Source organism: Aspergillus lucknowensis (genome assembly GCF_044049455.1).
Source record: "Aspergillus lucknowensis strain CBS 449.75 chromosome Unknown BJX67scaffold_41, whole genome shotgun sequence".
NCBI lineage: Eukaryota > Fungi > Ascomycota > Eurotiomycetes > Eurotiales > Aspergillaceae > Aspergillus > Aspergillus lucknowensis.
The window spans coordinates 109193-131747 of NW_027263585.1; the positions used below are offsets into that span (position 1 = coordinate 109193).

General features: G+C 54.6%; 6 protein-coding genes across 6 annotated transcripts; 3 read left to right on the forward strand and 3 right to left on the reverse strand.

The window, feature by feature from the left end:
- Positions 1-671: 671 nt before the first annotated feature.
- Positions 672-6236, reverse strand: BJX67DRAFT_383835 (3-oxoacyl-synthase; the record flags this gene model as incomplete). The annotated part of the gene is made up of 4 exons (XM_071033536.1): positions 672-800; positions 858-5521; positions 5569-6008; positions 6139-6236. 4 exons carry the CDS (start codon positions 6234-6236, stop codon positions 672-674), a joined length of 5331 nt encoding a protein of 1776 aa, XP_070883342.1.
- A 611-nt stretch (positions 6237-6847) lies between these two features.
- On the forward strand, positions 6848-13160 carry BJX67DRAFT_383836 (acyl transferase domain-containing protein; the record flags this gene model as incomplete). The annotated part of the gene is made up of 4 exons (XM_071033537.1): positions 6848-11990; positions 12045-12533; positions 12580-12695; positions 12741-13160. 4 exons carry the CDS (start codon positions 6848-6850, stop codon positions 13158-13160), a joined length of 6168 nt encoding a protein of 2055 aa, XP_070883343.1.
- Positions 13161-13237: 77 nt separating this feature from the next.
- BJX67DRAFT_223793 (uncharacterized protein) lies at positions 13238-13821 on the reverse strand. Its single transcript, XM_071025790.1, has one exon. The coding sequence runs from the start codon at positions 13754-13756 to the stop codon at positions 13316-13318; it is 441 nt and encodes a 146-aa protein (XP_070883344.1). The 5' UTR covers positions 13757-13821; the 3' UTR covers positions 13238-13315.
- A 679-nt stretch (positions 13822-14500) lies between these two features.
- Positions 14501-17017, forward strand: BJX67DRAFT_390028 (major facilitator superfamily domain-containing protein; the record flags this gene model as incomplete). Its single annotated transcript, XM_071034580.1, has 4 exons — positions 14501-14605; positions 15336-15479; positions 15530-15916; positions 15971-17017. The coding sequence occupies 4 exons, from the start codon at positions 14501-14503 to the stop codon at positions 17015-17017; spliced, it is 1683 nt and encodes a 560-aa protein (XP_070883345.1).
- A 341-nt stretch (positions 17018-17358) lies between these two features.
- On the reverse strand, positions 17359-18723 carry BJX67DRAFT_383839 (uncharacterized protein; the record flags this gene model as incomplete). Its single annotated transcript, XM_071033538.1, has 1 exon — positions 17359-18723. One exon carries the CDS (start codon positions 18721-18723, stop codon positions 17359-17361), a length of 1365 nt encoding a protein of 454 aa, XP_070883346.1.
- Positions 18724-20560: 1837 nt separating this feature from the next.
- On the forward strand, positions 20561-22403 carry BJX67DRAFT_383840 (Zn(II)2Cys6 transcription factor; the record flags this gene model as incomplete). The annotated part of the gene is made up of 4 exons (XM_071033539.1): positions 20561-21063; positions 21113-21644; positions 21690-22187; positions 22233-22403. The coding sequence occupies 4 exons, from the start codon at positions 20561-20563 to the stop codon at positions 22401-22403; spliced, it is 1704 nt and encodes a 567-aa protein (XP_070883347.1).
- Between the last annotated feature and the right edge of the window lie 152 nt (positions 22404-22555).

Here is a 22555-nt window from a genome sequence, read left to right on the forward strand (position 1 = left end):
CTAAGCTTGCAGGCTGAGCAACAGCAAACCCACGATTATTGAGTTGGCAACAATGCGGGTTTTATTTTCTTTCCAGGATTTAGTAATAAATTGCTTTTTCGACTCGTCTTGTTTGTTCTTCCAGCGCAGTCTGGCCTCACCGCTTGAAGATGACATGCTTTCCCTCTCCACGCTGAGAGGACCGCTGGACATGCGATCCAACCGGCTGGGATAGTGCACCGGATCTGATTGGCCATAATGACAAGGGCAGGAAGTGCCCTGCGCTCAGCTGGTCGCCTGGAGTTGGGGGTTCCTCCGACAAGGCAGGGGCACTGCTGGAGCCAGCACGCCTGATTGAACAACAAAGTCTTTGACTTGGCTTCATGCCATGTCGGTGATCTGACTCGCATCTCGCGGAGACTGGAATCGAAGAATCCGATTGTTTGGGGTCCATGTGCATCGCCTCGTTCTGTTGGGCCGGCATGCGCTTTAGTGTTCCCTAGTGCGACGCGAGCAACGCGAATAACCTTCCGGGGCATGTCGATGCGGGTCTGAGGCTGGCTGCGCGAATGGAGTCGATTCGTGACCCGCACTTCGTTACTGGTCTTGTCCTGACGAACCTCTTTGGCTGCGTGTCTCTTGTGCCGCTGACCAAGGGCTTGCTGCCGATCACAACAGACCGCTACATCAGATCATGCGGAGGACGGCTGTTTCCTGGTCGCAAGGGCCACCGCAATGGCCGTGCTGTTGCAATGGCTGATCGTGACCTCGATGTTGACGATCCCGCTCGAAACCGCAGCCGCTTGCGCATGGCCGTGGAGCTGCAGTGACCTGTTAGCGGTCTCATGTGAAGAGGAACAAAGGACACATAAACCTACATTTACCTTGGGAACACCCTTGACGCTAAGAATTTCGATCTCGTTCATCGCAGCTCCGGCGCCAGCCGACGGGGTTTGGAGACTCTTAAAGACCGCTTCCTTCGCGCTCCAGCGCCCGGTGAACGACGCACGGGGATCAGCTGCCGTGTAACAGTGTTCGCGTTCTGCGGGGGTGAAGTTGCGCTCGATGAAGGCAGTATTGTCGACTCTGATGTTGGCAATGTTTTCGACATCGACGCCAACGGAGGCCGTGGGAGAGGGAGAGTGATTCAATGTCTCAAGCATGGCGTGTACGGTTGCGATGATCGTTGGGGGAATACGCGGGGTGTCTCCAGTGGCTGGGTCAGGCGCCATGGGTGCTTCTTCCGGGGTGTGCGCTATCTGACCGTCCACAATACGGCTGGTAGGATCGAGAAGGAAATCTTGCATTGCCTCTGCGTCGTTCCATGGCGGCCGGCTTTTGACCTGCACGAGACTGTTATTCATCAGTCGAGAAACAAACGTTGGAGTTGCCAGTCTCTGCCTCTTGGTCACTCGCGTGCGATAGCTTTGATATACGGTGGCAGAGACAGAGGCAAAAAGATATCTGGGCGAGACCATGATATTGATGGCCCCCTTTTGACCGAAACCAAACGATGTGAGGAGAGTTGCTTTGACTTCGGACACTTGGAGTGAATCCATGGGGTACACTATGTGCTCAAACTTTCGCAAATGCTTGTCGATGTTGTCTGCGTTCCGATTTCCGGGAACAATGCCTTCTTGAAACATCTGGAGGCAGCCATTCAACTGCCAGGCGCCGGCTGCAGCTTTGGGGTGACCAGTCAATGACTTCTGGCAGACCGAGAGGAGTGGATTTCCTTTCCGTCGACCCAGGTGCTCCATCTGTGTGTTGATGACCTCTCCCTCGTTGACCTCGTTTGCCTTTGTCGATGTTCCATGCATTGAGGCGACTGTGATATCGTCAATGGTGAGTCCCCAAGTGGCGAGGCTCGCTCGAATCGGGGATACCGAAGGTTCGACTTGACGGATGTCATTGCCCCAACGGCACTGGGCGTCGCGGAGTCTTACTTTCAAGGCATTGCCTACACGTGCATCCGCAAAATCTGTGTCTGACATCTGGGTTGATTGGCGCTGACGCTTGTAGAGATCTGCGACCTCCTGATCAAAAGCTTCGCGTCTCAAACGCAGGTCGAGCCACGGCGAGCTTTGAGCGTGCCTGGTTTCACGAGCTGCCGTCAAAATTCCCTTTCCCGGTGCCGGAATAGAGCGGCCAATTTGATCACTGGCCATCTGCGAATGCGCCACAATCCCGTAGATGGGCAGTCCCATCTCGATGGCAAGCTCCGCGCTCATAAGAATTTGAACGCCGCATCCTGCAGATTCAGCAAAGCCACTTCTAGAACTGGCTGTGGGCCGGGATATTTCAGCGGGTTTCCTTCCCTTGGAAATCTCTTCCGTACTGTTGGCGGTTGCTTTGATGCTTGCGAACTCGTATGCCAGCTCCTCTCCGTAGTCATCGCAGCCACCCACGATGGCCACCTTGCACTTCCCTGTGGATATCGCTTCGCGTCCGATGTCTAGAGACTCCAGGGCTGTAGCGCACGCCCCTACCGGCGTTTTAAGCGGGCCAGTGGCTGACAAGAGAAGCATATTCACCCACGCTCCCATGGTATTCAGAAAATGTTCGAGGATGATGTCGCCCCTCAGTTGGCGGTCCAGATACCGATCGCGATACATGTTCTGGATGACCTTCATCGGGCCACCGCCAGAGCCCAGGCAATTGGCCATCTCGGAAACATGGATGTGCTGGTATATTTCGTAAGGGTCTTCGATTCCTGCGGATAGGAATGCTTCCGAGACGCAGCAGAGCGCGTATAGTGTGGTCACGTCCACTTGCTGCACTATATCCTCTGGAATTCCGTACCGAGCAGGATCCCATCCATCGGGAATTTGTCCTGCCACTACTTGGTAGAACGGAACGGTTTTTGGGATCATAAGCACAGCGCCTTTATTGACGTGGACGCGATAATTGTCTGAGTCTGCAATGGGCTGCAATGTGATACAGTCTCCGTGCCGCAGTTTGAAGGCCTCAGCGGTGGATTTTGAAGCTTCAAATGGAGGCAAATCCTCTTCCACAGCTACCTCGTGCAGGAACTCCTTTCGTGATGGGTCATAGCTTTCCCGTTTGGTAGGCTTGATCAGGCGCAGCCCAGCATGGGCCATGATATGCGTGCGATACGTCTTGGGCACTTCATCATCCTCAATGGGGGCCTCAGTCTCTGCGTCTATCCATCCCACATACGGCTCTCCCTTAAGCTGGCCATCCACATGCTTTATCAGGCCCATCATCCACGCCATCTCAATATAGCCTTCCATACTGAAATCGCCTTTATGTTCGATCTCCCATCTTGTACGAGCGTTGCCCCACGGACCTAATTCCGAATAGCCTACCACCACGGCGACGCGTGAAAGGTCAATCATTCCCTCAAGGTCCGGGTAGCTCGTATCCAGGTCATGGAGTTCCGGAAACGGCATGCCTAGCCGTGCTCGTCGGGTCTTGATGCTCATATGTTCGCTCGTAGCTGAAGGCCGAGCACCGTGAACTAAGGCTTTCTGGCGAGAGTTCTCTTCCGCTATCGCTACTTGTAGTCGGCGCTTGTCGGATATCCGTTTGCGAGCTGCGGCGATGTGCTTCTTGATATCCCACATCGACCCGAGCCCGCCTGTTAGATCCGCGTATATAGGTGCGTTTTCTGCAAGCGCATTGAGCGCTGGCGTCATCAATGCCAAAATATTGAATGCCATTTCCGCCTGTGTGAAGGTCATGAACCCTAACTTTTCCACCTCTTCTGCCACTGCATTCGAAGATCGCATTATTGCCGTGCCTCTGGTCCACCCGATCACCGAGCCACATATAGTCAAATACTTGGACCAACTCTCCGAGTAAAACCGATTGAAGAGCGCTTTCAACCCAATTTTCGACTCCGAATATAAACCGTCCCCGCCAAACGTCCCCTCGTTGCACGACATGGGCAGCACAATCATCGTTGGCCTGGTATCAATCCGTAATCGTTCTTTTTCGCGCCGCACGAAGCCAACAAGTCGTAAAAGATTGACAAGCATGGCCCTGAGGGCCAATTCCTGCCGGCCGCCCAATGCTTCTGGCTCTCCGGCCTGCGGGATGGCTGCAAACGGGATAACGTAGTCCAAGTCGCCATTTGTAGGTGAGTCTCGGCTGTAGATGTATTGCACTAGCCTCTCGCAGTCCTGTTTGCTGGCCTGGTTCGCGGGAAGGAGTGTTAAGGATGCCCCTCTCGCACCATATTGGCGATACATCCGCTGGTAGAATTCTGCACTCTCTGATGTGGGTCTGCTCGTTGTGACAATAACGCGAGCTCCTCCACTGAGGAGGCCTCGGATTATATCGGCTGCAATTGAGCTTGGTCCAGCCCCAGTTATTAGTACTGCCTTATGAGCATAGGTAAGCCCAGTTGTCGCTCCTACGCCCAACATTGCATGGTATAGACTGGTGGCCTTGGGGTCATACTGCCAGTCTCCTCCGTTTGGGCGTGTCTTGATATGAACAAACGGACTTTTGGTGCGGTGCTCAATATATCCTGACCCTTGACGAATAGCGTCCGGATAGTAGTCGATATTCCGAGTAATCTCTTCGTAATCTAGCAGGCCCGCGTCTGTGATCGTTGTTCGCGGTTCCAGAGCGGGAAGAGTATGGACAAAGAGAGGGTCAGTGGATAGAGTCTGCGCACCGAGGGAGATTATTTCTTCGAAGATGGGCCGTATCTTGCCCATTGAAGGGGCGTTGCGAGCGTGTAATTTCTCAAGGTATGCTGAAACAATATCGGCGCAGCTTGGCTCCCATCTATTGAGCATCCTCTGCATCCGACTTTCCATGCCAGGGTCACAAGCACTGGAAGGGCTCATGGAGATTTCGTTCAATAAGCGCATCAGTTCCTCTCGGGACCAATTCCACCAAGAATCATATTCACGGACTTGCTTCAGATTGAAAATTGGCTTTATACCTTGGATGAATTGCTCATCGAGCTCCACATTTAGCAAGCGCACGGTTCCTTCAAGGTCTGATATGCGAGTTTTCGACTCTTCAAGACGTTTCTCGGCATCGAACGTGTCAACTCCGAGGAATTTTGATAAGGCATTGAGTTGCAGCTGATACACTTCCCTGTGGTTTTGGTTGAATTCATCGAGGCCGGCTACATCTACCACAACTGGATCGGGAGCGCCTTGATGGTTGCTATTCGGATTCGATGGTAGTAACGAAACACCTTGGAAGACAGCGTATCTTTGCACCAGGCCATCTAAATAAGAATGTGCCTCGCTAATATTGCCCAGCCGACTGGCGGGCTCCATAGTCGTTGCGAAGCACAGAGGTATACCGGCGTGAGCCTGGGTGAGGCCCCAGCGAGAGTTGAGGTAATCCTGAATTGCACTGTGATTAAACCCAGCGGGCATTTTGCTCGATATGAACCGTGAAATAAGTAGTGACATTGCTTTCCCCGGTGTGCCACAAAAGTCTCCCTGGAGAGCTTCTCCCAGAGCCGACAAAGACTGGTCTTCGACGCCATCGGGCAGTCGGCCAAACTCAGTCATCAGGTCGCCGGTTAACTCATTCTGAAGAGTCGACTTGCCTAAGAAATTAAAAACTGAAGAGACACAAGAAGAAATGGCTCCTTACCTCCAGATAGATCTCGTATCGTCTTCTCAACTGGAGTCTGGTCGAAGGGGCGCCGAAGCTTCTGGGCTGTCATTGCGAGAACAACATGACTCGCCGTAAGTGTAAGGTCTACGCTAGGAACTGAACTCGGGATTGATGGTTTAGTTTGTGGCAGAGATTGCTTCTCAAGCGCCGGGGAAGGAGGAGGTCGGCTTGGCTCCTCCACAGCTTGCAAGGGGGCTGGTTCGTCAGATTGCGCCTCCGGATAATGGTATAAAATCTTCGAATAATCGGCGTGATAGGAAAGGAACTTCATATTTGACCATTTAGACGAAGGGTCCAAGTTGGCGTACGCCGAGGCAGATTTTTTCGCCATGGTTGAGAGGATGCCCCGGGGCCCAATTTCGACAAATCTCTGAATGCATCTTTCGCCGGTGAAGAGATGCTGCTGCGTTTCAATCCTATATGTCTTAGCAGGTGTACTGCGAAGGTGGACGAAATAATCACCATCGTACTGGGGATGCCAATTGATAACTGCACGGTCAGATGCCTTAGCTTTTGCGTAAAAGGGAGGAAGATGATGACACTTACGAGAGCAACTCAATGAAGAGTTTCAAGGCGAGTTCTTTCTCCTTCGCACCGTAACGGCCATTGGGAGGAGGGACATCCACATCAGAGGAAAGAACCATCCTGGACTGGGCTGCGTTGGAGAGTTGTGAATCGTTCAAAGCTCGATCGTGGACAATATCATACCATTCAAGTACGATATAGTTACAAAATTCAATGTAAATGGAGTGCTTCTTCCGGGATCCCGGTCCAAGGATATCTTCAGCCGTTGGACCCTCCCCCTGAGGAGTAGTATCTGTTTCCGGAGATTTATCTGCCCCTTCTGTATCAGAATTAGTCGTACAGGGTAGCACAGTAAGGAAGTCGAGTCTGCAAAAACTCCGAAAATCTTGGGATGCTCGTGGATCATGGTACTACTGCCGCCGGACTGAAGGTCTAGCCAGGAATAACATGAAACATGAGCCCCCAGGGGGCGTCTTGCGATAGGCTCAGAGGGTCATCGTCTGGTCGCACTGTGATAGGAGCCGCAGGTACGGTAGCAGTCAACAGTAAAGTAAGGGACAAGACGGCTTGATAGAATCTTCTATAAGATGGGTCCTGCAGGAGGTGTCCCAGTTGGGTTTGGAATGTTGTACTCAGCGTTGACCAGCAATATGGCCCCCAAAACTGGATCGTCTCCTTCCTTTCTTCTTTCTCTCCCGTGCTGCCAGGCAGAGAGAGCATCCATTTCAACATGGCTCAGCCTGAGGCCGACGCGCCGTCTGCCTCCCATGGCCTGCTCGTTCCTTCAACCCCCTTCCTCTCCTCCTCCTTTTCACCGTCTTCACCCTCCCGTTCCTCAACATCGGCATTGGTCTTTCATTATAAGGGCATCAGGCTAACGCTTTTTGTCCCCGATATCCACTTTCCGCTTCTCGAGCCGCAACGAGCCGTGTTCCTTGCTTCCTACTCGCCACAAGACGATCCTCTCACGCCGCTCGAGTTGGCTCTGGGCTTCCTTGATTTTCTCCTCATCCAGAAAAACATTTGCTCTGGCGTGCTCTCAACTGTTTTGCAAGCGTTTGAATCCGAATTCCTTCAGGATGACAGCGAAATACATTCACTGGTTGCAGAGTCGACTCACGAACCTCACAAAAGGCAACAATGGCTAGGGATTTACTATCGTTTCGTTGAAGCGGCTGGCGAGCTAGGCGCGAGGCGGCATCCGAGTGCACTCTTACATCTCGCAAAAGACAATGAGTTTCAAATAATGGCTATATTCGGGGGCCAGGGAGAATCCAGTCAGACGTGGGTCGCGGAATTTCAGGAGCTATGTATCTCATACAAACCTATGCTGCACCAATTCATTGGTGTCATCGGGTCATGCTTGTACGATCTCTCCACCAGAGAAGAGTTCAGCTCTTACTTTGCAGGGAGACAGCTGGATATTGACACATGGATCAATGATACCACCGCTACTCCGGCACCGGATTTCCTTTCTTCTGCTCCCGTCAGCGTTCCAGGCATCGGTGCGCTCAGTCTAGCTCGATACTGTGTTGCCTGCTGTGTTTTGGGACTTACTCCAGGGGAGATGAGATCCTCGTTCGACGCGGCTGTTGGCCATTCTCAGGGGATCCTAGCAGCAATTATGGTTTCGGTATCGGATACATGGGACGAGTTCTATCAAGTTGCTCATCAGGGAGTGGAGCTGCTCTTTCGGCTCGGCTGGGAATGCCATCGTGCCGCACCCTGCAGCATGCTCTCCCCACCAGAATACGATGCTCTTGGAAACATCAACGCACCATCCTACATGCTGAGTCTTCGCGGGATTTACAAAGATAGGGTCCAACTGGCCGTCGACCATGTCAACGCCAGCCTACCTGAAAACAAACGCGTTTATTTGTCATTGGCGAACACATACGACCACTTTGTAGTAGCGGGGCCGGTTGTGTCCTTGCTGCAACTTGAAAGGTATCTCACAAGTATTTCGAGCGGTGGCCAGGACCAGAGTCGAATTCCTTTCAGCAGTCGAAACCCTCACATACGGTACAGTTTCCTACCGGTCAGCACGTCATTCCACACCCCGTACCTTATCCAAGCTGCCGAACGGGTAAAAGCACATTTTGCTGAGCGCCCAATCTATTCAAATCAATTGATGATTCCAGTTTATCACACAGAAACGGGCATAGATCTACGCCAACAGCCAGGAAATGTGTTGCCACTCGCTGTAGATGCCATCGCCTGCGGCCGATGTGATTGGCCTTTGACACTAGAAGCGTACCCGGCGTCTCACATCCTCGTTTTTGATGGAGGTGGTCTTGGGCAATTAACCAAAAGGTCGATGGACGGCCGGGGAATTCGGATCATCCAGGCAAGTGATTTGGATTCCAGAGATCCCGAGATCGGAACAATGCGAGACTTATTCTCTCCGAGGCGCTTGGAAACATCCAGCAAGATGCAGAGCTGGGCCCAGCGGTTTCAGCCGTACTTGACGCCTGGAGGAAATCCGCAGCTAGAAACACGACTCAGTCAGTTGTTAGGAGCTCCGCCGGTGATGGTAGCTGGGATGACTCCCACCACCGTGCATCCTGATTTTGTGGCTGCTATCATGAACGCCGGCTACCATGCTGAGCTAGCTGGCGGCGGCTACCACAAGGCTTCTACATTGGCCAACGCTATTGATGACCTTGTCCAATGCATTGCCCCGGGGAGGGGGGTGACGTGCAACCTTATATACGCTAATCCACGAGCGATGACGTGGCAGATAGATTTACTGCGCCACTTATCGAGAAAACGAATTCCTATAGATGGGTTGACAATAGGTGCTGGTGTTCCTTCGCCTGACATCGCAAGCAGCTACATTGAAACATTAGGGTTGCGGCACATCAGTTTCAAGCCGGGATCAGTCGCGACAATACAGAAGGTAGTGGAGATTGCGAAAAGACACCCAAACTTCCCGATTATTCTCCAATGGACTGGTGGCAGGGGTGGGGGGCATCATTCGTTTGAAGATTTCCACATACCAATACTTGCAACATATGGGGCGATTCGACGACAGCCCAATATATACCTCGTTGCTGGAAGTGGCTTTGGAGACAGCAATAGCATATACCCTTACCTATCCGGGTCTTGGTCGGCCGCGATGGGCTACCCTGCCATGCCGTTTGATGGAGTATTACTGGGGAGCCGTATGATGGTAGCAAGAGAGGCGCATACATCACCAGCTGTTAAAAGGATTATTTGTGCCACCCAGGGCGTCCCAGACAGCAGATGGGAAAAAACATATACCGGTCCAGCAGGCGGGGTTATCACAGTCACTTCTGAGATGGGGGAACCGATACATAAAATTGCTACTCGTGGGGTTCGCCTGTGGGCTGACATGGATAGGAACGTCTTCAGCCTTCCACGCACCCAGCGCGCCGCATATTTAAACCTGCACCGTCATTCAATCATTCGCCGCTTGAACGCAGATTATGCTAAGCCATGGTTCGGACGGAATGTTCGCGGTGACACGGTCGAGCTTGAAGAAATGGCGTACCTTGATGTCCTCCACAGGGTGATCGAACTGATGTACATCAAGCATCAGGGGCGCTGGATTGACCCATCATACATTGACTTTACGATGGCGATAGCCCGGCGCTGGCTGGAGAGGCTTCCTGTTGTTACTGAGTATGTACCGAGATTGAGCCTAAATTTCCTGACACACTCTCCAAACGACTTCCTCGAATCCTTCAGCGGCGCCTGCCCAACGGCGGGGAAGGAGATCTTGAACCCCGAGGATGTGTCGTTTTTTCTAATTCAGTGTAAAAAATCAGGGCAAAAACCCGTCAACTTTATCCCTGCACTTAACAAGGACTTCGAGTACTATTTCAAGAAGGATTCTCTGTGGCAAGCAGAAGATGTTGATGCCGTGGTAGAGCGAGATGCCGAGAGGGTGTGCATATTACATGGTCCTCTGGCAGCACGATATTCACGATACGAGAACGAATCAGCCAAGCACATCCTGGATTCAATAACGAGAGGACTTATTAACAGGTTACAAGAAGAAACTTCTGGGGACAGCCTTCTCCCAGGCTTGGAGAGTGGGCTTGTAACTCCCGCCTCTTGGTCGACGATCTCATCAAATGGGAGAGATCTTAGCGAGGAGACCTCCGCTACCTCAATAACATCTTTATCGGACCTTGCGGATGCCACCTCCACGTCTTCAGGAGGCGTTAATATCGGGCCTAGGAGGGGATCTCCGTCTTGGATCCGAGCACTGCTCGAAAATGAACTCATATTGCAGGGTCGAATCCGGCAAAAGAACCCTTTCAACCAGCTTATACGGGCGAGCCCAGGAACGTCGGTGCACTTTGGCCCGGACACTCCGGACCTGGTTGTAACTGTGTGCGATTCGTATCAAGCACGTTCATGGGCAAAAATCGTCTGTCACAATGGTGTTGACCTCTTGATTGAACTCTACCCACAGAAGGATTGCCAACCGTTGAGGCTCTTCTACAAATTCGGCGGGATTGACAGTACGCTCGGCCTTAGCGAGGTCATGGAAAGACGAGATGAACGGATAAAAGCATTCTACAGCGAGCTATGGTTTGGGGGAGAAGCTGACACGGGGGGTTCTCTGAACGACACATTCTACGGATCGCAGATGACTTTGACCAACGAGTTTCTCAACAGTTTAAATTCGACGATCGGTTCAGCGTTTGCCGACCAGCGGCAAATAACCTCAGATTCGGATGTGCTGCCAATCGGGGCGGGGATTGTCATTGCATGGGACGCTATAGTCCGACCACTTGTTCTGAAGCAGATTGAAGGTGACCTCCTTCAACTAGTCCATAGGTCGAATGTGCTTGAATATTGTGGCAGCACAACGCCTCTCCGGCTGGGTGATACGGTGAGCTCAACGTCAAGAGTTCAGGAAGTGTATGAGGACGATAGAGGTATTACGGTGCTTGTGCAGGGCTATATCACTCGACTTGGGGAATTGGTGATGAGGGTAACCTCATCATTCCTCTTTCGAGGCCGCTCAGAGGGTCGAAAGCCCGTAACTGGCTTTAGGAGGGTCAAGGAGAAGCGATGGAGATTTCACGTTGCTTCGGAATTCGAAGAGCAACTCCTCTTATGTCGCGAATGGTTCCACCCACACGACGACTCAGCATCGCTTGTCGGAAAGCTCCTTGACTTTGACCTTGAAACCATGACTGTATATGGAGAGAATGGATTGATGAACATGCACGTCTCCGGAACAGCAGTTTCCCAGCGCAACAATGCCCAGAAAGAGGAATTGGCCACCATTGAGTTCAAATCGGAGGCATGCACTGGAAATCCAGTGTTAGACTTCCTCAAGCGCAGGGCCGAGCTGCAAGAGAATCGGATGAAGTTTGACAGACCTGGCTGGGCCGGAAAGTCGAGCATTGACATCCAGATACCTCCAAGCAATGAGCCGTACGCTCAGGTGTCGAAAGACTTCAATCCAATTCACACATCGCCGATATTTGCGAGTCTCGCGGGACTTCCAGGCACGATATGTCATGGAATGTGCACCTCAGCTATTGCAGAGAGGGCTTTGGAACATTTGGTGCTCGAAGGAGACCGAGAAAGACTGCGCCGTTTTGAGACCCGATTTACGGACATGGTCATGCCGCAGGAGAAGTTGACCGTACAAGTCAAACACACCGGCATGATCGAGGGACGAATGCGCTTTGCGATTACTGCGTCCCGCAAGGAAAACGAAGAGCGCGTTCTTGAGGCCGAAGCTGAAGTGGAACAACCCAGAACGGCGTATCTGTTCACAGGTCAAGGGAGTCAAAGCAAAGGAATGGGCATGGACCTGTACAACACGAGTGCTGTTGCAAAGGGAGTGTGGGATGAGATTGATGAGCGGTTGTATGACGCTTACGGTATTCTTCTCGCTCGAGTTTTATCTGATGGTTTCTCTTGGCTAACTGTCGTAGGCTGGTCGATTTTGGACATCGTGCGAAATAATCCCAAGTCCCTCACTGTTCACTTTGGAGGGCAACACGGCCGGAAGATCCGACAAAAGTATCTCGATATTACCACGGAAGTTACGCTTCCAGACGGACGGCGGGCTGAAAGGCCCGTTCTTGCTGGGCTCACCACCTCATCGACCTCCTACACCTTTACGCACCCAAAAGGCCTACTTTACTCCACCCAGTTTGCACAGCCGGCGATCCTGTTGTTCGAAGCGGCAGCATTTGCCGAGTTACGCGCGAAGGGTTACGTGTCCCAAGGAGCAGTGTACGCAGGACACTCGCTTGGAGAGTTTGGAGCCTTGTCTGCGTTGTCCCGTTCCATTCCCACGGGCGCTCTTGTGGAGCTGGCATTCTATCGAGGATCGGTCATGCAAGCCTCGGTGGCCCACAACGATCGAGGAATGACAACGTACGGGATGGTGGCGATGAATCCCAGGCGGGTGGGGAAATGTAAGCCGCCGGTTGCCCTCGTTGGGGTGAGGCTAACGAATGGTAGACTTTCCTCAAGGCACCCTGGGTTGCCTTGTCCGCCGGATCGCGGCACAGAGCCGAGAGTTGCTCGAAATCGTGAACTTTAATATCGAGGGAGAGCAGTACGTGTGCTCTGGAACGGTACGTCGCAGACTCCGAAATTGGACTCGGACTGACATTTGGTAGACAGCAAATCTCTATGTTCTTGGGAAATTGATGGATCACATTGCAGAGGCGCCCAACGGATCTGGCCTTGTCGCTGACGCTGAAGAAAAGACTGATCTAGATCCCGTCATCGCAGCCCTTATCGATAAAGTGAAGACCCTCCCACGTCCTATTCAGCTTGAGCGCGGAAAGGCTACCGTCCCGCTCGAGGGGATCGACGTCCCGTTCCACTCAAGCCATCTGCGGAACGCGGTTGATCGCTTCCGGCAGTGTCTGCTGCGGCCAGGGTTCCTCGTGGACAATGTTGACGTGGAGCAGCTGGTCGGGAAGTACATCCCCAATCTCATGGCGAGGCCGTTCTCCTTGGATAGAGAATTCATCCAAGAGGCGTACGATCTGACGAGAAGTCCGGTTTTGGAGGACATTCTGTCTGGGTTGTAGAGCTCGTGCAGTTAAAAGTGCATATTCGGCTGAGTAGATCCATGTTAGACGTTTATGGAATGGGAAGAGTGGACGCCCCTGTTCGGTGTACGGATATCGTCTTCAATCTTCTAACCTGGCCCATCTTTGCTATTTGCAGGCATCAATAGAAAACCCTAGGCTGCATTATCAAACCCCGTCTCCAACTGCCGCAGCATCTCCTCAATATCAAAATACCAAATCTTGTGCGAACGGGCCTTCACATCCTCAAACCCCTTGGCCATATCCTGCCCACACTCCGGGTTAATCCACTCGTACGTCTCACACACCTCGCGACTACTGCGAACAAGCCACTGAGACCGTTCATGGCGTACCTCAGAGAAGACCTTCAGCGCAGCCCCCAACGCATCCCCCTTTCCCCTCCGCCCCGCGCGAATCTCCCCAGCGGCGCTCTCCAACACCACACACAGCGCAAGTGCATCCTCAACCCCAATCCCCGCGCCCGCCCCATGATGCGGCGCGCTCGCATGCGCCGCATCCCCGGCAATACACACGCGCCCGCGCGCATATTCCGGCGCCGGAAACTCATACATGTCAAAGACAGCCCACTTGTCCATCCCCTCGGACAGCAAAAGCAGATCGATGATCGCGCGCACCGTAGGCCCCCAGTCCGCGAACGCGCCCGCGACCTCGGCCGCGCAAGCCGGCTGCGTCATACTCCGGTGCAGCGGCCAGTCCGCGGGGTCGTTGACGAAGGCGACCACGTTCATGAGCTTTTGCCCGGCGACGGGGAAGTGCAGGACGTGTGCGTCGGGTCCCCCGTACATGTGTTGGTTCAGGGCGCGGTACTCGCCTAGTCGCGCGATTGCGGTGTCCATGGGGACCAGCCCGCGGTAGGCGACTTTGTGTGTGTAGTGTGGGTGGGCGATGGGGTTGTCTGGGCCGTAGAGGAGCTCGCGGACGCGAGACTTGATTCCGTCGCATCCGATTACTGTGTTCGTTAGTATGACTATGAACTACTATTCAAAGGGTTGAGTTAGGGTTTGGGCTGTGCAGGGAGGGAGGGAGGGAGGGAGGGAGGGCTACCGATGTCTGCCTCGGCCGTGGAGCCATCACAGAAGACAAGCTTGATCTTCCCGTCCCTGTCCCCGTCCACGGGCAGATGATACTCGTCCAACCGCTTGGAAAGATGCACAACCCCCTTGGGCATGTGTTTCATGACCTGCTCCAGGAAATGCGCGCGATGACACCCCTCGAACCCGCGCGGCCCCGCATGCAGCCTGTACACGGTCCGACCGACCATCTCCTCGTTCGGAAGCGCATGTCGCACAGGGTCATGGGTATACCCGTCGACAAACTGCATGTTGTTGTTGGGGCTGCGCGGGTCGCCGTTGACGGTTCCGACGGCCGTGACGCAAGCGTCGAGCCGCGGGTCGATGCGGCCTAGGCACTCGCGCGCGTTCGCGGTGAATGCGATCCCCGCGCCGATTTCGCGGAGGGAGCGCGCTTGCTCGTAGACGTGGACGGTGATGTTGCGTCTGTGCAGGCCTAGGGCGAGCACGCTGCCGATGATGCCGCTGCCGATGATGGCGACGGTGATGGGTTCGTTGGACATGATGGCTGGGGAGTTTCGGTAGGGCGCTCGGCGGGTGCTGGTTCTTGTGCTTGTGCTATGGCCGTATCGGGGGGGGGATACTTGATGTATCACTCTATGTCTGCAGGCTTGTCTTTTGTACTATAATTCGGCAGTTGTCCTAGTCGTGCTGGGCTGTGGCATGTTGGTCGACAGATTGCGATTGAGGCTGACGGGTATACCGTTGCACACTCGGAGATATTCGCATCTGGACCTGCGTTACATGCCAGGGACATGCCAGGGTAGACTTATGGGATAGCTCCACTGCGTTTGCTGTCTCGGATCCCTGTTTGTATCCCCTCTGAGCTCGTCTCAGCTCTGTGTCGCACTGAGGTAACACAGATGACACGAGTGCCACCTTCTTTTCTCCCTGTGGCCTCGACTCGGCTCGACTTCTCTTTTGCTCATCCAACGCTGAGAGAGTGAGTAGGGTGACCATGGCCTCTGAGATCACTGCGATACCCGAAGACGTGAGGGAGGACCTCACGCACAGTCAGACACCGGCACCGTACTCTGACGGGCAGAATGCCGCTGTCGACAAGGACAACGACGAAGAGAAGCAGGAGAAGGAGAAAGACAAAGATGGCGACGTCGCCGAGCACCGCGACTTCAAGCTGTCGACGACCGGCCGGCTCATCTTCTTCGCGCTGGCCGTGCTCACACTCATGGTCTCGCTGGATGGGACCTCGATCTCTGTCGCTCTCCCAGTGCGTCCCTAGTACAATTGGATTACGAGTATAAGTACTGACAGACACAGCAAATGGCCAGCGAGCTCGGCGGCAGCGCCATGGAGGCCTTCTGGAGCGGGACCTCGTTCCTCCTCTGCTCGACGGTGTTCCAACCCAGCACGGCGACGTTCTCCGATATCTTCGGGCGTCGACCGGTGATTCTGGTGTCGATTGTGTTCTTCTTCGTGGGCGCGCTCGTCGCTGGGATCGCGGATGACTTTACGCAGATCCTGGTCGGACGGTGCATCCAGGGTGTTGGCGGCGGGGGCATTGCAGTTCTCTCTGAGGTGGTGGTTACGGATCTGGTCCCGCTGCGTCTACGAGGGAACTATTATGGGATCCTGAGTGCGATGTACAGCCTGGGGTCTGTTCTTGGTCCGATACTCGGTGGTGGGTTCTCAGAGAATGTCACCTGGGTGCGTCCCTATCACCTTCTCGTACACTGGTATTCAGGAGACTAACAACAGCAGCGCTGGATCTTCTACATCAACTTCCCCTTCATCGGCATCGGCGCCTTCCTCGTGCTCTTCTTCTTCCGCCTCGAGAAACCCGCAGGCTCGCTGAAGGACAAACTCAAGAAGGTCGACTACACCGGCACCCTCCTCTTCGTCGGCAGCGTCTCCTCCTTCCTCATCCCGCTCACCTGGGGCGGCGTCATGTACGACTGGGACTCGTGGCACACGCTCGTCCCGCTGACCATCGGCGCCGCAGGACTCCTCGCCGTCGTGGGATACTCGATCCGCGCCCCCGCGCCGATGATCCCACACTCCGTCTTCAAGAACCGCAGCGCAGCCGTCGCCTTCGTCACCAGCTCCCTCCAGGGCCTCATCCTCTGGGGCGCCCTATACTACCTCCCTCTGTACTACCAGGCCGTGCACGAGTTCGGCGCCATCCTCACGGGCGTCGCGCTCTTCCCGCAGACCTTCACCGTCGCGCCCTCGGCAATAATCTGCGGCGTCATCGTGACAATCACAGGCCGGTACAGATGGGGTCTCTGGGCCGGATGGACGCTCTCGATCGTCGGATTGGGGCTCCTGTGTCTCCTGCGCCCGCACACCAGCACGGCAGGCTGGATCTTCCTCAACCTGCCGAGCGGGCTCGGGCTGGGCCTCCTCACGGCGGCAATTGTGTGCACCGTGCAGGCGTCTGCGACGAACAGGAATCTCACCGTTGCCGTGGCGATGGTCGTCTTCTTCCGCGCGTTCGGCCAAGCCGTCGGCATTGCCGTTGGCGGCGTGGTGTTTCAGAATCGCATGCGGCATGAGCTGCTGAAGTATAGTGAGTGGAGTGCGCAGGCGCGTGAGCTGAGCCGGGACGCCTCGGCGCTTGTGATGGTGATCCAGGGGATGGAGGATGGGGCTGCGAAGGAGAATCTGAAGAGCGCGTATACCGATAGTCTGCGGATTATCTGGGGGTTTATGGCGGGGGTTGCGGGGGTTGGGTTGGTGCTGAGCGTGTTGGTGAAGAAGTACGACTTGAACAGGGCGCTGGTGACGGAGCAGAGGGTGAGGAAGTAGTCTGTGGAGTAGGTACTCTCGTCAATTTAGTTGAGTCTCCTCTCAACATACTGTATATCTCCGCCTCAGTGTATGGAATTCTATACGAAGGACGCCGCCGGGGAGCCTTGAATGGCAAGATAGGATGGGCCGTAATTGGACAGGCCGTCTTACTGGATGGTGCACCTGGATAATTCTGCTTACGACAATATTTGCCTTTACTTCGCCATTTTGTAATCATGAATTGGACAGGTGGGTTCTTCTAGTTATTACAGAGGTGGACTGGGTGTGTTGGCGACTTGTAGGATATATTTTATATCTGGCCCCATTGAAACCCTCAGCAGATACCCCCAGCAGATCCATCACTCGATAACGCTCACCCTCGCCCGCCACAACTCATCCCGCCGTAACGCATCCATCTCTCCCTCTCGCAAACATACAACCGCATCACCCCCCTCCCCACCCCGCCCCGGCGCAACATACATCCCCGCAGGCAGCGGCCCAAACGTCGGCCGGCGCACGAAATCCGGCGTGCCCAATACCGCACCAAACCGGGGTAGGGCGACATGCGCCACGGACGAGCAGCTAAAGTCTGTCAGCGCATTGAATCCGCCCGCGTAGAGGACCCGGTTCTTGTCGCGAGTGCGGTGCAGGAGCGTTGCGTAGCTGCGGACGCTGTGCGGCGCTGTGTGCTTTGCGACGGTATCTCGGAGGAGAGAGGAGAGTTTGCTGAGCGAGGAGGTTGTTACCGTTGACGTGGGGAGGCGCAGGTTCGCAGTGCGTACCATGTGGCCCATGTATGCCGGGGAGAGGTTCAGTGTGCGGCGGAGGTCCGCGGCGCGGGTTAGTTGCGTCATGGCCTCGTCCGAGGAAAAACTGTATAGGGATGTGCGGGCGAGCGTGAGACGCTGCCAGCAGAATGCCGTAATGGCGTCGTTTACCGAGACTGACGCGATCCCCTCGACGAAGTCCTCCGGGTGGCTGTTTGCCTCGGCGTGGATGGTCGAGAGAGCCTCCGCCGTGAAGCGCAGGAGGTACCATTTGAATGCTGACAGTGTCTCTCTATCCAGCTGCGGCGGCCGGTCCTTTGTGAAGAGGTTCATTTCGTCTGGCAGTGGTTCATCGGGTGGAAGCAGAGGGATAAGATCTTGTCTGCTACAGTTCCCCAGGAGGAGATCGGCGTGCGGGATGGGGTTCGGATGGTCGTCCATAAGTTTTGAGAGGAGGTGTGCGATGTAGAAGATCCCCGTGGCGTCGATAACATTATGCTGGGCTGCGATGTCGAGGAGCAGGCCGCCGCGGACGAGGGAGGCTTGCATCTCGAGGACTGGCGCTGCGTCTTCTGTATAGATGCGGGGAAACGCGGCGCGGGGCGGAGCTACGAGAGATCCTGGGAGCATGGAGGGAGGTGCGTGCGCGGAGTAGACGGCACTGTAAGGGGGGAGGGCATCGGTGAGGTCCTTGATGGAGAGGAGCTCCTGCGCCTTCCTGCTTCTGCCATTGTCGTCGTAGCCTTCAACTGCGAAGGTCCCGGAGTCCCCGGGTGCCACTCCGCTGTGGACGACAATCCCGGCGAGAAAAGGAAAAGCGGCGAGCAGGCGCTTCGTGGCGCATTGCAGGGCCTCGAGAACAGGCTCTCTCTCCGAATCGGGGAGGGAGAAACAGAGCAGGATGTGTGTGTAGCTTTTCAACAGAGGTAGCTGGCCGAGGATGTCCTGGAGCGACATTTTGCTACGAGTCTGGTGGTTCAGTGGTTGACATTGTCTCATATAGACCAAATCCTGTGGCTCTCCAGGAGCGAAACATCAATTTCCACCAGGACACAGAAGCCATTTCACCCTCCACTCGAGCAGACGCTGTGAAACTGTACCTGGCTGCTTGATGAAGCACCAGAGGTTCAACATCTGCAACACTTGATCAATCATCGATCCAACCACCAGCAGTCGGCTTTCAGGATTCCGGCTGCGTTCGGTGGCGCGTCGATCGGGCATGAGTTGGGACACTATGGCCACTAGTCTCGCACCAGCGCACACCCCAGTTCGCTTGGGACACCTCTCAGAAAGCAGCCCGCAGCAGCGAAGAAAAAGAAAATATGGGCTCGGACGCCTTCTGCCATCGCTGACTTCGGGCGATTGAGATCGTGAGCACTGGCGCCCTGGCATCCGAGGGTATGCAAGTCATCCGACCGTCAGCACTTAACGGACTGTCGAGTCATGAAAAAGGGGACCAATACTCCGCGACGATGGGACCTCATGAGGTTCAAGGAAGTGAGCGTGAGCTCGGGATCGCCGCTGCATGTTGAATCAGATCGTGGACGAGAGCCACGATTGAGCCTCTGGCCCATCCACTAGCAGAACGCCGCACGACGAGGATCCCACCACGATTCTTGAGGCATGACTGGAAGCTTGGGCTGTCGATCACCATGTCATTGCCTGTGTTTTCTTCTCCTGACACCGCGGAGCATTTGTGTCGTGTCAGAGAGTTTGTGCTGCTGCTTGGAACAGACCGTGGCACAACGATCTCTCCGAAGCCTGGTGCTTTCATCCTCGTTAAGAGTTCCACCTCCCTGTCGCGACATCTTCCGTGCATGAGGGCAAGAAGAATTAGCACTGTATCAGCGAAGGGTCGGCTGATGTTTGCTCGGGACTCTGTTCCTGTCGTCCCACCAGGCAAACACCAAACTTCAGACTTCAGCCCAAGTGAACCTTCTTCCTGCAGAAAGATTGACAGGCCCGCAGCGGTCGATCCTCGATAGGCCAGGGCGAGCTCCAAGCCAGCTCTCCACCACCTGGCGGTGGCTGGCTGAGGGGCTCACCGACCTGAGCTCCTGCCACCTGGGCCTGCTCGCCTGTGCCCCTCACTGTCCTGCTGGAGCCCCGACAAAGTCGAGTAAAATGCCAGTTTGCATCATGCACAAGTTGGGCCTGGTCTCAATCGCCCCACTAATAGACATCACCCAGCGGCGCCTCACGGATTCCCATGCTTTTATCGGGTCCGTCGACCTTCCAAGCAGATGGGTCCTTCGATCCGCTCTTGCCTCATCCAGTAACACTCTTCTTTCTCAGATCAGGCAGGAACTCGTTCGCAGGATGGCCTTGAAGCTGTCGTTGGTGTTTGTCGCTCATCCACCTGCATCCTGCAACCCTGAGGCCACTATCACATTGACTGCCTCTGGGCTCAACACGTTCCCTCGCAGAATTCTGAATTCTGATCTGGAGCCACCTTTTCTTTTTTGGCTTCCTTGCCAAATCCTGTGCGAGATAGCCACTGGGGATTGGCCGGTTCGTGGAGGATGCTGCGTCGTTCATGAGCTTATAGCGAGAGAGTTCATGATTCTGTCTCTTCTTCACGGGAAGGAAAAGAAGAAAAGCAACGTGGGGAAAAGAAATTATCTCATGAATTTCTTCATCTTGTGGTCCCGCTTTGCTGGGTTCTTCTCCAATTTCAGAAAGCACGAGGCCGAGACTGCAGACTCCAGGGTTCTCTATAAGTCAGGTGCATGGAAGCCGATATCCTCACATCACCCTGCAGACAAGCGACCACATTCCCACGTTCTTATCCAAGATGAAGACTGAAGGGATGCCCTCCGCTTCGCCTCTCACGCATTCCTCCCGCCAACGGCCGGGATCTGCCTGCGAGGAGTGTCGCCGACGCAAGGTACGATGTGACCGGCAGCGACCACAATGTCAGGTTTGCTACGAGAGCAACCTTGAATGCAAGATCAGCACCACCAGGCTCCCTCGCGGCCCCCGCAAAGGACAGTTACGGACCCTGAGAACTCGCATCGGTAGGTTTGTGTTCTTGAAGTCGTCGAAAACGTTAGCTGAGCGAGTAGCCGCTCTCGAGCGCTGCCTGGCCGACCAGCACCCGGAAATCAACCAGCAAATGACGGCATTGTTGGAAGATCCTGATCTGGATTTCGACTCGGAAGAGGACCACCAACGTGAACTGAGTGGGTTTCGAGAAGGCACTGCAGTCCCTGACGACCCACGACCGGGCACCAAGTCGCCCCGGTCGCCGGGTTCACCACGGTCGGAGCTCGTCTCCGAGCTGATGCGAGCTGATCTGTAAGTGTCTTCCCATGTGCTACCTCCTGTATCGCGCGCTAAGGAACAGTGATCAACTGTATTTCGATCGCGTACACCCGTTCGCTCCAATCCTCCAACGATGGCGATACCATGTCTGGTCCAAGCAGCACAAGAAGACCCAGGGACAGATATGCCTCCAACACGCCATGTGGACGGTCGCAGCTTCCCTTTCCGCACAGTTCCGTTTCCTTCGGCCTTCTCTCTACCAAGAAACAAGGCGTATGCTGGATGCATTGGACTCCCAAAGTCAGCGAGCCGACCCCAACGGGAGCATCGAGCAGGCACAGGCGTGGGTCCTGATCTGCGTGTACGAGTATATGCAGCTTTCACCGCTGCAAGCGTGGATGAGCGCCGGCCGCTGTTGTCGCCTTGTGTTGGGAATGCGATTGTATGAACTCGACGACCCAAATAACCCGATGATGATGGCACGAGACCAGGACACAAGCTTGATTGACTGGACGGGGCTGGAGGAGCGCAGACGCACTTTCTGGATGGCCTACTCGTTGGATCGGTTCATCAGCTTCCACAATGGGCTGCCATTTACCTTGAATGAACAATTAGTACGATAATCCAGGCCTAAGGAAGGGCACAACTAACTTCTGTAGATCGCAACCCGTCTACCCGGACCGGAGGAGGAATTTCAGGCAGGCCATCCTGCCGTCACGCAGTACTTATCCGAAGTGATGATGAGAAACAATAACGATGGGGCCCCGGCTATCTCGTCCTTTAGCGAATGTATTGTCCTGGCGACGATATGTGGCCGAGCTCTCGCGCATAGACAGAAGGTAGCAGTGGAGCAAATAAGTATTAGTGGCGATGTCACGGTCTCCGAGGGCTTTTGGACGCGGCACCAGTGGCTGCACGAAATGCTCAACTACCGCATCCAGATGCTCTCATCGTCTCCACAAGTCGATTCAATGTTGATGTTCGCGCGCATCGTCGCCCAGACCATGGTCCTCTTTTTGCATAGCGTACTCGAATCGATCACCTGGAAGACTGGCGACCATCTCCTCGGAATCATCGAGTATGAGCGGCTCTGTGTTTTGGCGGCGCATGAGGTGGTGAATCTTGTCAAGCTCCAGGGCCAGCTTGGCTACTTCAAGGTACCAGCCTTCTTCCCACCCGCTTGAGCAAGACTAACTACCTAGGTCCATCCATTAACGCCAATCCCGCTGATGATGTGCACCGAGTTCTTCGCCGGCCACACGTATCTTGACGCGGGCTTCGATAGCATGCTGCAGGAGGTGTTGGCATGTCTTCAGGATCTGGACCGGGTCAAGAATGCGCCGCAGACCCCCCGTGGTTCCATCTCTGCTTAAACTGAGTCTCACCGATTCGGTCGTATAATTTACGGATCCTTGTGGCTGGATCACAGGCTTCAGGGCGCATTAATCTTCATCGTTTTCTCAAGAATCGTATCAGAGTCATATGGCGGCGTTGGTAACGAAAAATGCATCTTGCTTTGGGCGCT